At 37.1% G+C, this 12,861-nt stretch overlaps 1 protein-coding gene across 1 annotated transcript; it reads left to right on the forward strand.

Moving 5' to 3' along the window:
• Positions 1 to 287: 287 nt before the first annotated feature.
• LOC122071835 (protein CHROMATIN REMODELING 24) lies at positions 288 to 12,660 on the forward strand. Its single transcript, XM_042636263.1, has 20 exons — positions 288 to 1,641; positions 2,167 to 2,297; positions 2,411 to 2,465; positions 2,736 to 2,864; positions 4,181 to 4,288; positions 4,395 to 4,450; positions 4,530 to 4,620; positions 5,359 to 5,496; positions 5,584 to 5,661; positions 7,347 to 7,556; positions 7,642 to 7,713; positions 8,632 to 8,712; positions 8,897 to 9,015; positions 10,433 to 10,544; positions 10,692 to 10,760; positions 10,875 to 10,969; positions 11,298 to 11,429; positions 11,690 to 11,755; positions 11,855 to 11,987; positions 12,375 to 12,660. Exons 1-20 carry the CDS (start codon positions 484 to 486, stop codon positions 12,534 to 12,536), a joined length of 3,195 nt encoding a protein of 1,064 aa, XP_042492197.1. The 5' UTR covers positions 288 to 483; the 3' UTR covers positions 12,537 to 12,660.
• The last annotated feature ends 201 nt before the right edge of the window (positions 12,661 to 12,861 follow it).

A 12,861-nucleotide genomic window follows, 5' to 3' on the forward strand; every position in this document is an offset into this window, starting at 1 on the left:
TTAGGTAGCACCATTTCAATGGAAATGACTAAATGTTAATTGGGCCGGACTTGAGCCCGAACTGCTGTTGCAGACCCAAAATTGACACCCCTAAGGCTTAGCTTTTTAAAAGATCGCTCCACTTGGTCTGATCGACCAAACCACGTTCTGGTTCGGTCATGGTCAGCCGATCCAATAATTAAACCCGTTCAAGGGAGAAAGAATTCCTATACGTGCGCATTTACAGAAACAACCTGAAATTCTTCATTTTTCGGCTTTTGCCCTCTTGTTGTCGTTGCAGAAAATAATTTCACCAGTGGACATCGCAGAGAACTTGTACGGTGCAAAATCAATCTCTCTCTCTCTCTCTTTCAAATTTCAAATCTCACACTTTAAAAAGAGGTGGAGCGGGATATTTGCTTCTCCTAAGAACGAAGAATCCTCATTCTTCATTTCTTCATCCGATAAACTGTATCGATCGATCGAGAGGAGTGACTCGCTCCCATGGCAGAGAAGGAAGAACCTATGAGTCTCAACCAGAGACACGCTCGTCTTCTGAAGGACTTCTCTTCTCAAAGTCGATCGTCCAAACCTGATAAACCCTCCAAGGTCAAACTCGAAGGTCGACGCCGCCTTTGCAAGCTCTCCTCCCACGACAACATCAGTGCCGACGAGCCATCCGAACCGAACTTCGGGGGAATCACCGATTTCGATTCTCCTCCTGTTAATACTCCCGTCGGAAACCCTTTCGAGCCTACCTTCGCTGGAATCACGGACTTCGATTCTCGACCTGTAAAGAGTAACGTCACCGACACTACCGCCGTTGCCGGAAATCCTTCCAAACCTAGCTTCTCTGGAATCACTACCGATTTCGATTCTCCACCTGCAAAAGCCAATAAAAACGTGGCCGAAGAAGGTAACGAGATTACAGACATTCTCAACGATTTGAGCTCGAGACTCCATTATTTGTCGATTGAGAAGAAACGAATCCCTAAAGCCGTTGAGAGTTCGCCTCTTTTGGGTGTAAATGAAGCGCCAAAGCACAATGAGGATATTGACGATGTACCAGACTATGAGAGTGCTTCTTCTTCCATTTTCTCTGTCAAATCTAGTAGGTCCGATTTCTCGTCGGGCTCTGCTCGGGTGTCTAGTGTTGGTGATAATGTTGGGACGGCTGCGGAGGAACATGGGGTCGTTGTCGATGAGGAGGGTGACTCAGAGAATGATGCCGAGGGAGACAATTTCTATGTTAGCAGAAGGGATACGGGTAAGGGAGGATTGGAAAATGATAGCAGTACGGCTGGTGAAAAGGCTGTATCTACGACATATTCTGTTGTTTCAGATGATAGTGATGGTGGCTGCGTTGTATTGAGCAGCGGTGAATCGGGTAAACGAGTAAAGCCTCCACCTCGTGCTGTTGAGAAGGAAGTTCGTAATGCTGTCTCTGTTAATATATCAGAAGATGATGGTAGTAACTCTGTTTCTGAGGATGAATTTACTATCACTTTGAGCGGTGCAAAGTTGATATACAGGTTACCTGGAAAAATTGCAAATATGTTATTTCCACACCAGCGTGATGGCTTGAAATGGTTGTGGGCTCTTCACTGTCGTGGTACAGGAGGAATTTTAGGGGATGACATGGGTTTGGGGAAGACAATGCAGGTAAAATGTGGATAATTTTCGTCCCAGGAGTCAATTTAACTCTGGTATTTTAAGTTGGCTCGGCCTTTAAAGCGTAACTACATACTATTAGATATGTGCTGACAACTGAGAGCAATTCCAAGCTTTGAACTTCTATATGAGTGCTTCACAAAATATAGACAGAAAAGACTACCATTAACTAAAAAATGCTTGATACAAGTTCACATAGTTGGTTAAATGCATTTTCTTTTATTGCCATAAATTTTTATAAACCTTTTAAAGACTTATTGGCTGTTTCAATGTGTTTCAATAAACGAGTGCATATCCTCTTTGGCATGGTGGTTTTTTTTTTTTTTTCTAATGATATTTTTGGTCATAATAGAATATTGTCATCAGAGCACCAAGTCCAATTTTAATTCTTTTATGAAGATAATTATAAGTCGTTTCTATGTTGCTGGATTTTTTTTTTTTGTGTTGAATTAATAAATTTTTCTGCAAAGGTTCAAAATATTTTCCTCTTTCATAATTAGTCACAACTTTTTCCAGATGTGCAGCTTCCTAGCTGGACTTTTTCATTCGTGCTTGATTAAGAGGGCATTGGTTGTAGCCCCAAAAACACTTCTGTCTCACTGGATCAAGGAGCTATCACTTGTGGGCCTTGGTGACAAAACAAGAGAGTGAGGCTCCAACTGGCTTTGTTCCTTCAATTGCACATTTGTTTTTGAAGTTTATTGCATTTCCAATTTTCATGTGTAGTCAGGATGTAATGGTGTCTCATCATTGCTTGCAGATATTTTGGAACTTGTGTAAAGGCACGCCAGTATGAACTTCAGTACATACTCCAGGTTTTATATTTGTCTTCTTTGCGGTTTTCTCTTTCAAAATCCGAAGAGTAATCATCATACAGTTGTTAATTTACATGGTATTTTATTACTATCTCAATGATATCCTGTGGAAGTAGGACAATTGGCTATGGAATTCACACTTGCTGCTTATGCTTTGTCTATGATATCTGGGACAGCTTCTTCTATGAATTTAGTTTGCATCAGAGGCAGATTAGATACTTCTCGCTCTTTTTTTATTTTTTCTTCTTCTAATTCTTGTATATCTTATAGGACAAGGGTGTTCTTCTTACAACTTATGATATTGTACGGAGCAATTTTAAATCTTTGAGAGGGGATTGCTACTCAGATGATGAGATAAGTGAGGACACCAAGACTTGGGACTACATTATACTTGATGAGGTAGAATTTTGATGTACAACTGATTTATGTTCTCTCTCAGTATATCTTAATTTCTGGTATGCTTCTACAATCATTTTATTGGGTCGGTGTGAAATACAATCTGGCCTTATGATATAGTTGTCAGGATGACTAGGTGATATAAGGCTTTGGAGGGGTGCCTAGGTGCCTTAGACGCTTTAGGTTTGCCGTATATTTAATATATCAGTGATAATTGTATCTTTTTTTCTTTTTAGATGAATAAATAATTCATTACCAAGGAGAATAATAAACAAGGGGGGAAAAAAGGGGGAGGGCCAAGAAGAACAAAACCTTCGGAAAGAGGGGGAGGGTGGCAAGCCCCAAAACTAGCTAACTAGGGGAGACAACATCGGGGTGGGGTGGGGTGGGGGGGGAGGTGACAGAGCAGAGAAGACCCCAGGAGACAACAATGGGCCTGTTCCTTGGGGTGTCACAAACCGGGCTGTGACAGAGAGATCTAAGCTTAGAAGAAACATCAAAGTAGATGGCTTTCCAAATCCCTTCGAAGGAACGGGAGTTGGGGGTCCATCTACGAAGGTTATGTTCCATCCAAGGGTGATTGATGGTGGCGCAAAAGGCGAGCTTTCCGACTGTGTCACATATGGAGTAATGACTTAATATGAGAAAGTCAATCTATAATAAATAAAGCATAGGATTTAATGTAAGTATATTCATAAAAAACAAATCAATAAACATAAATCAATGTAAACTTATGGAATGTAAAAAAATGATATAATATAAGGCTTGCTGTTATAAGGGCGCAAGGTGACATCTAGGCATCCAAAACTGTTGCTTTTCTTGCATCAAACAAGTCTTGTTATTGCCTTGGGCCCAGAAAGGTGCCTGGACACATAGGGGATGCAAGACTGCCACTTGATTGGATTTCTGGATTTAGATATCCATTTGTCCTGAATTATTTTTTATTTTGCAAATGATTGATAATATTTAGTCTGTTATAAAAAACTAGTACTACTTTTGGCAAAAAATTTCATAGTACATTGCAATTCGAGAATTCAATTACTCTGTTTGTAAAACTTTCAACATGGTCGTTTTTCTGGTATTGGTTTAATGTGTCTTTTTTCAACATATCTTTGGGTAATCTGGTTAGGGAGTTTTTCACTTGCTTGGATCAATATCTGAATAGCATAAGAACAACTTTCATATATTCTACAAAGTGTTTTTTTTCCAAATTTTAACCTTTTTTGTGTTAGTCTTTGGCTTTTCTCATTGATAAGATGACATTTTGTTGGGTACTTCTGTGATGTTTAATGCGGTTATCTTGATTTGTCATACTGTAGGGGCATTTGATAAAAAATCCAGGAACACAAAGGGCCAAAAGTTTGCTCGAAATACCTAGTGCCCACCGGATCATTATTAGTGGGACACCACTTCAAAACAATCTGAAGGTGATATCATACTCTTTGTTTTGTTTTTTTTTGGGTACTAAAACTCTGCAATTTATTTCTGTATACTTAATAATGTAAATTTTCTCTTATCATTGCCTTGAAATAGGAATTGTGGGCATTGTTCAACTTTTGTTGTCCAGAACTTTTGGGGGACAAGATAGAGTAATTACCATTCTCATGGTACAATTTTCTGTTTTCAAGTTGGTATATATCATTTCACTGAGTGTTGAGATATTTTTAGGTTTAAGAACAGATATGAGGCTCCCATTCTTCGTGGAAATGATAAGAATGCCTTCGACAGGGAAAAGCGCATCAGTTCTGCTGTTGCACAGGTATTAACTTTTCTCAGCTGCTTAAAAGTGTTTGTATCCATTGAGACTGAAACAACATAAATAACTAAACCTTTTAACAAGAATGAGTATTTACTGAAGTTGGAGAGTTTTGTTCATTTATATTTTTTAATGATGGTTCTGTATTCATAATAGTCCAAGGTCTTATCGAGATTCACCATTCAAATTTTGTTTGGTTCATATTGACTTTCTTTCCTCCATCTTTGGCTGGATTTGTATTTGCATACCATGTAAATTTAACGTAGGACGATTTTTTTCCCTAGTCCAGCAGCTCTAGGGAGTTTCTCTAAACTGGCACAAATATCTTCCACGTGCAGGTTGGATAAAGTTTAAATTTGGGGATAGGTGGACTTGAAGTTCCCTGCTCACATGTCAAGTTTCAGCCCAAACAAAGTTGGCCAAATGGAAATATAAGGTTTAAATATCTTATGAAAAAATGAAACCCTTCTAAAAAATTAGACAACTGAAAATAAAAGGAAATATGCTAATACATAGTAGAGTATATGGTTGTCTGAAATTTGTGCTACTCCATACAGCCAAGATTGACATATCACCCTTCCACATGGCCTAACGAGGTGTCAGTCTAGAGATACTCTTTAGTCTTGCTGGACTGGAAATTTTTTTGCTTTTGTATAATTTGAAATTTGCTTTGGATTCTCTTAGTAATTGTTGTTCTAAAGAGTTAAAACAATTTACAATATTGTTGTTTTGCTTTCCCAGGAGCTGAGACAACGAATCGAACCATTCTTTTTGCGCCGGTTGAAGAGTGAGGTGTTCCTTGAAAATGAAACAGAAAAAAGTTCTAAACTTTCTAAGAAGAATGAGATAATTGTCTGGCTGAGATTGACACAGTGCCAGGTGTGGTCAATTTTGCATTTTGTCCAAATTTTAGTCTTTGGATTTGTTGCCAATTGGTTGATATGATCGCTCTTCTTGGGTTTCTAGCGACAATTGTATGAAGCCTTTCTGAACAGTGAGCTGGTTCTTTCAGCATTTGATGGATCACCGTTGGCTGCATTGACGGTACTAATTTTCTTAGATTCTTGCTTCATCTTTTGTTGTCAATTTGCTTTTCCTATCTTTCTTGAATTACATTTCTAAACCAAAAAGGAATAACATGATCCACTCATGAATTGATTTTCCTGTTTTGTATTTTGCTATTGGTTATTGTTTTTTGTCTTTACTTTCACTTATGCTAGTTATTGTGTCATCATTTTTCTGTCTATTATTGTTGGGGATGTTTATAATGTTTTTCTTTATCTAAAATTTAACTGTTTGGCACATTATTTTGGTACCTGGTTGCTTCTTCATGGTACTGTACCTGTAGTGGATGTAATGGTAAAAATAGTGCAGTGATTATTCAGCCTCAAACATAATGGCTTTAGATTTTTTTTGGCAGTCTAAAATTTGTTTTTAAAAATCATAAAATGAATTAAGAATAATTATTAGAGAAACAATTTCTTGTAAAATTCTAGAGTTTTATTGTTTACGGGAAGATCTGGCCACCTTGGTAGTTAGAACACATTGTGTAGGAAATAGGAAATCTAACTTATTTCTAGAACTAATATCATGAGTAGGAAGAACCAGTAAACTTGTAAATAGCTATGCCCTTGAAATCATGGAACTATACTCTTGGAATGTGTTTATTTTTACCTTTGAATTTCATTTGATGGCTTGAGAAGTGATGTAAATCGATAACGAGGAACAACTATTTGCGATGAGAATTCCATAATGCTTTGTAAAGCTTTCACTACTTGAAGCCATAGTACAAGATTTCAAAATTCGATTGAAATTTGACCAAAATCTGATACATTTCAATTGGCCATTTTTGATGTGGCTATATTTTGGCTCAAAACTTTAGGAAACCCCTGGTAAGCATCTCTAAACATATTTGAACTTTTAGATTGTAAAAAAACTCACCTAAAATGGTCTTTTGGCTTTGGACTTCAGAAGAATCAAAGCTCATCACAGCAGACCTATAGGTGAAAATTTTGAAATTTAAGTAAATTTTGCCAAATGATTCTTTAAATTTACTCAAATGTTGATGACAGTTGACCACCAAATTTTGATTTAGTAGAAAAATGAAGGACTTTGCCAAAAATTTGAGGGTTTCTAGTAGTTATGGAATTATCAGGCGAAAGGGGTCAAAATTTCACCGAAACATGTTGAAATGACAGAAATTACCAAAATTACAGTCAATGTTGAATTTTATTCGAAATATTGTATACCTGTAGAGTCAACCCCTGTTTTTTATTTTTATTTTTATTTATTTAAAGCTTCTCAAAACCGAAATACTTTAGGAACTTTCGGTAATTTCATTGAAATTTTGAACCATGCTTGAGGCAGCACTCTGTACCATTTTTTCTCAGGTTGTTTACTATGATTGCCACTGTCCTTTTTCTGTTGTGTCAATCATCAATTTAAAGGGTTTTGTTGTGCAGGGTTCTGAAGAAGTTGAAAGCAATCTATTTAACTAGCTTGTTGATTGGTTTATATTTTTGTTTGTGCAGATTCGATCTCTTCCCTTGTGTTCTCTTAGATTAATTTTCTGCAATTAGAAACTGAAGATTTATACAGAATGGCTTGATCTTTAAAATGAATTTAATGTTCCTTACTTCCTAGATATCTTTCCTAGGTATCTTATAACTAACATGGTTTCTTCCTAAACATGCCCATACTGAACCATATATGTGAATTTTCTAAAACAGATCTTGAAAAAAATCTGTGATCATCCATTTATGTTGACAAAAAGGGCTGCTGAAGATATTCTGGAGGGGATGGACTCAATGCTCAACCAGGAAGAGCTAGGGGTGGTAGAAAGAATTGCATTGCATTTAACGAATGTCACTGATGGTGCAGATTCTAGAAAGATGCATGAAAACGTCTCATGCAAGATATCTTTTATAGAATCCTTACTGGTTAGGGCTGCAAGACTCTACTAAGTTGACCCTCTGTATTATTGAGTTGATCATTTCTCTCTAATAATTGTGGCGATTTGTTTAGGATAACCTGGTTGCTGAAGGGCATTGTGTACTGATCTTTTCTCAAACCCGCAAGATGCTAAATTTAATTCAGGTAAACTCTCAATTTCTGTTTGACTTTTTATTTGCCTGCTAAGAAGAATGGTCGTTAGTACCCTTATTAGGAGCTGTTTGTTCTTGTTGATAATCAAGGTAGTGTACTAAGACAGTTGCTAAAAGGTTTTGACATTCAAGGATCATAAACTTGGTTTTTGGAAGATAAATGGCCCCCCATAAACGATTGGGAGATGACTCTATGCGTCTTGTCCATTTCTTACCTGATCATAGTCTGGAAGGGCCTAGCTTGCCTTCCAAATATATAGAGTGAGAGTTTTTAACTGGTGCACGAGTAGTTTCAGTCTTCTAGGCTCTAGCACACATAACTGTCTTTCTTTAACAAATACTGTATGCAATTTCTTTTTTTCTTTTTTTTTTTTAATGTCCTTTTTTATCCTAGTCAATGAGGGGGAGGGAAGGTGTGAACCAGGGAACTTCAGCCCAAGACCTCCGGGTAGGATGGGCTTTAACGCTCCACAATCTACCAAGGTGTATGCAATCTCTTAGGGTGTAGCACATTAACGCAGCTTGAAATTTTTTTTTTAAACAGATTTCTCACTTGATTCTGGTATATTGAAGATGATTGAAAATGCATTTTTTCTCTCAATTCTTCATTTTCCCACTAGCTATTGAGCTTGGTGACTGGCCTTAAGGTGAGATTTATGGAGAGCCCTTTGTGACATCTACTTAGACATGCCTACACTTTCTTAGATCAATCCAGGTTGCATAGGGTGACGACCTTGAATATATTTTCATGATGGTAGTGCAGTGGTTTTATTGGAGCCACAATATAGAAAGATTTCCCTGCATACTTTCCAAGTTATTTACTTCTGTGGCATTTTAACCATTCTTGTGCATTATTGGCATTATACTTTGGCATGCAATTGATTTCTTTGAGGTCTTGTTTTCTGTTCAGGAATTGATAATATCAAAGGGTTATGAATTCTTACGCATTGATGGGACCACAAAAGCTACCGACAGAGAGAAGATTGTGAATGTTAGTTATCACTTGCTTTACTTGATACCAACTTTTTTTCCTCATATTTTTTGGTATCCAACTTCTTATGGGTTTAGATGGATCAGAATGGGGGGAATTAGATTCATGTAGGCGACTCAGTTATTTATTCTTACTCTCAGCTGAGTTGAGGTTTTGTTCTTTAATTTGACCATTTCATTTCCAGGATTTCCAAGAAGGTAAAGGGGCTCCAATTTTTCTCTTGACATCTCAAGTTGGTGGCCTTGGTCTTACTCTTACAAAAGCAGATCGTGTAATTGTAGTTGATCCAGCATGGAATCCAAGGTAGTATCTGCACCAGATAGGTTGCTCTGGACCTTCTGGTAACCTGAATGTTTATTGTCTTCTATTGTTTTGCATTTTTTTTTTTTTAATGTCCATTTGGTAAGATTTACTGGAACTTCACCCAAAAAGAAAAAAAGATTTACTGGAAATTTCCGAGGTAATTTTGTTATTTTTTGTCATCTTAATATCTTTTAGACTAAGAGCAACCATAGGCAACTAAAATGTTCAAAAATCAAACCAAGAAATGCAAGTAAATTCTCCCATGATCACTAAAGCGCATGAGAAAACACATGCATGCTGCCGCTTGTATGACAACAAATATATGTTGTCTTAGCTCAATTGACATTGTGGATTAATTAGGGAACTACCTACTTATAGCATGCCCAGGCTAATGTGTAACCTAGATAGACACCTTTGTGTGGCATCTCTGTGAAGGTCAAACCTATGCATTGCCTAATTTTATGTTAATAGGAAATTTGGATGATTAAACCAAAAAACTAGAAACAGACCATTTTTTCAGTTCCATATTTAGTATGGTTTTTAAAAGCATGCAATAAATAATGATGCTGACTGTGATGTGCACTTAGTCTCTGGTTTGAGTTGAAGATCAATTTAAGGACTTTAGAACTGGAGGACCATATCCCACTGGAGGTCAGGTGAAGCCAATCCAGCAATCCTTATTTTTCCACGAACATGAGATGCAGTGAACTGAATGAATTGGGTTCTCTCTTCTCGAGAGAGAGTTTCCCAGTTTGCTAGGCAATCCTTTTTTTAAATTGGCAGGCTTTCAAGGGAATATCCTTAAAACATCTCCAACACATTTAAGTGCCAAACAAAAGGCTTTCTGAAGATTAGAATAATTTGGCTGCCTAGAAAAAATATAATTCAGGCTGCTTAATGTTTGGAGAATTTTCAAAGCATAGAGCCCTAGAACCTGAACTATCTACTTCTGCCTCTAAGAGAGGAATAGTATTTGAGGGGCAATGGTAACAGGCACAATGGAAGGTGTGCTAAGATGATAAATTCATCATCAATCTGAAGCCATATTGGCCTTTTCTAGATTTCATTATTTGGCAATTGATAGCAGTTTGTCTCTTTAGTCTCATTTATGTGCTTCTTGGTCAAATGTCCTAAATCTCCTTGCCACTGATTCTTTCTTTCAAGGAGGCTGTACAATGACAGAAACTGCAAATGCTTGGCAAATTTATGTTGGTTTCTCATATTTCATTGGTGGTTTGCTAGTTTACATGGCCCCTTTAGAAGAACTTACGTGCAAATATTATGTTTCTAGTATTTTTGTTTTTCTGTGGTTTATGCAATTACTTTGACATTCATTGATTTTGTAATTTTGAAGTTGACAGGTGCTTGTGTTGCTTTTTGGGAACAAGAGTTAATGATTTGTTGTCTGTCTTTGTAGCACTGACAATCAAAGTGTTGACCGTGCATACCGAATTGGGCAAAAGAAGGATGTTCTTGTATACCGATTAATGACATGTGGTACCATTGAAGAGAAGATATATAGAATGCAGGTTGAGTTTTCTCTGTATAGTTTTCCAATTATATGGTCCAATCAAGTCCTTGTCTTTTATCTTGCATGTGGAGGCATCCATGTATAGAGAATACAGCATTTAAACTCAGTCATCAATATAATGGCATGGGTTGGACATATTTTCCAGGTTTTCAAGGGAGGCTTGTTTCGAACTGCAACTGAGCGTAAAGAACAGACACGCTATTTCAGCCGTCAGGTATGGCTGAAATATATGATGTCACTTGAGAAATTTTCACTTCTCGAGTTTTCTTTTACTCTTTCATTGAAATCTACTGTTGGGATGTAACTTAAACTTCTTGAATGCTTCTAGGATCTTCGGGAGCTTTTCAGTGTCCCAAAGCAGGGATTTGATGTTTCAGTCACTCAGCAGCACTTGAATGAAGAGCATGATTTCCAGCAAAAAATGTAGTGTCTGTATACAGAAAACTGTATTACATTGGGGAAAATTGAATTATTAAATGGCTGCAATTTGCATAATCTTTTTTATTCTGAACAGTGTTCTGTAAATGGTGTATGTTTACAAATATCTGTAGTGGTTGTTTTTATGTGCTATTGATGCTGTAAATTTCAATACAGCATCTGCTTTTCCTCCGTCACATTTGTTTCCTGTTAAGGTTTCTCGTGTTTCTGCTTTGATTGACCAACTGCATTGAAAAATTCAGATCACCATTGCTGCATTAGTTTTCATTTTTTTAAAATTTATCTAAATTGATACCTTCTTTGTGTCCAATAGGGATGACTACTTGAAGAACCACATAAAATTTTTGGAGCTTCAAGGTATAGCAGGAGTCAGTCACCACAGTTTGCTCTACTCCAAGACCGCAGCACCTGTACAACTTGTACCGGAAGATGAGGAACAATTAAGGTTAGGTATTCTGTTTTTGTACCTTGAACCAAATGTTTAGATCCATGAAGTATCTTTAGTTTAATGTGGCAGTATCAATAAGGGTAGGATTGTGAAATGTCTTCCTCTGTGGTGCAGATAACTATGTCATTAGCTCTCATGTATTACTTTTTCAGTTATACAGCGTTGGTTGTTTTGCACTATGGTTTATTTCTGAATTGTATGTCATCTCAGTTAACTGATTTTAGAAATATTTTTTTGGACCATATTTGGGAGTACAGGAGAAAGCAAAGTACTTTTGTCGGAAGCTCATTGTCACGTTCAACAGTTGAACGTAATGTTGATGGGTATGGTCCTTTCTGATCTCCAATGTTTTTGTCAGTAGCCACTTTCTTTCTCCCTATATATAAGCAAACAATGCAGGATTTGACAACTCATTTTTACAGGGCCGCCTATGCATTCAAACCCAAAGATTTGAATGCTCATAGAAAAGATGCTGCTGCAGGTGGTATGGGTAAACCAAAAGAGGTAGAACTGAAGGAAAGAATTGATCGGCTTTCTCGAACTTTAGCAGACAAGGTATGATGGTTTTGATACTTAAGTTGATAAGAAGCTTGAAATTTGTCCAGAGGCATAATCAATTTCACCCTACTAGCTGAAGTGGGTCCATAGGTAGACTTCTCTGGTGGAAGTTCCATTCCCGATCTCAATTGACTGATTTAATAATTGATACCAATTTTCGTACATGAAAGATCAGCTTTGCTTAAAGCTTGGTGTGCTTGCAATGTTCTTATGGATATGTATATGATAAAACTGAGTCAACTCTACTTGAGTTCCAACTAAAGAAGTGTTTTTCTTAACTTTTCTTTCTGTTCTGTTTTCCTTTTTGTTTTCTTGCTTACTACTTTTGATGAAGGTTGAGAGTGTTTCTGCTGGCAGTTTGATCTAATTGAACTTGTATTTCAGGCCATTCTCTCAAGGTTATCAGATAAAGGAGAGGGCATCCGAAGGAAAATTGCTGAATTACATTTTGAGCTTGACAAGCTTGAAGTGGCAAAGAAGAATGAAAAAGAAGTCATTGATTTGGATGATATCTCAGCGGAGCTTCAGAGAGTCTTGTCTGTATAAACCCTTGTGAAAGAAAAGTTTTGCATGATCAATCATTCATTCACATGATGTCCAATTTTGTGTTCAAAATTATATGGAAATAGCCATCCCTATTTGTAATTAAACTATGTTCTTGCCTTCCAAATTAACTATGCCACTGAGAAAAGCAGTTAGGATGGCTGATAGCTTGTTAATATAGGTCACCTTAAATCTGATCGGCTGGTCTTGCCATCTGCTTTCTGGAGTTGCTGATATAGCCAGTCCAAGGTGTTTTTGGATGGATAAGGATGCATAGGGCAGGGCAACCCTTTGGATTACCTACATTCCAAAGTTGATGGTCTCTAGT

This window comes from Macadamia integrifolia, chromosome 2 (assembly GCF_013358625.1).
Source record: "Macadamia integrifolia cultivar HAES 741 chromosome 2, SCU_Mint_v3, whole genome shotgun sequence".
Classification (NCBI taxonomy): domain Eukaryota; kingdom Viridiplantae; phylum Streptophyta; class Magnoliopsida; order Proteales; family Proteaceae; genus Macadamia; species Macadamia integrifolia.

Bases quoted from the DNA above. Each gene is read 5' to 3' on its own strand.
- LOC122071835 (XM_042636263.1), top strand. From the start codon at position 484: ATGGCAGAGAAGGAAGAACCTATGAGTCTCAACCAGAGACACGCTCGT. The intron at 4,621-5,358 runs GTATTAACTTTT...TTGCTTTCCCAG, and splicing joins TCAGTTCTGCTGTTGCACAG to GAGCTGAGACAACGAATCGA. The intron at 5,662-7,346 runs GTACTAATTTTC...TTTCTAAAACAG, and splicing joins CACCGTTGGCTGCATTGACG to ATCTTGAAAAAAATCTGTGA.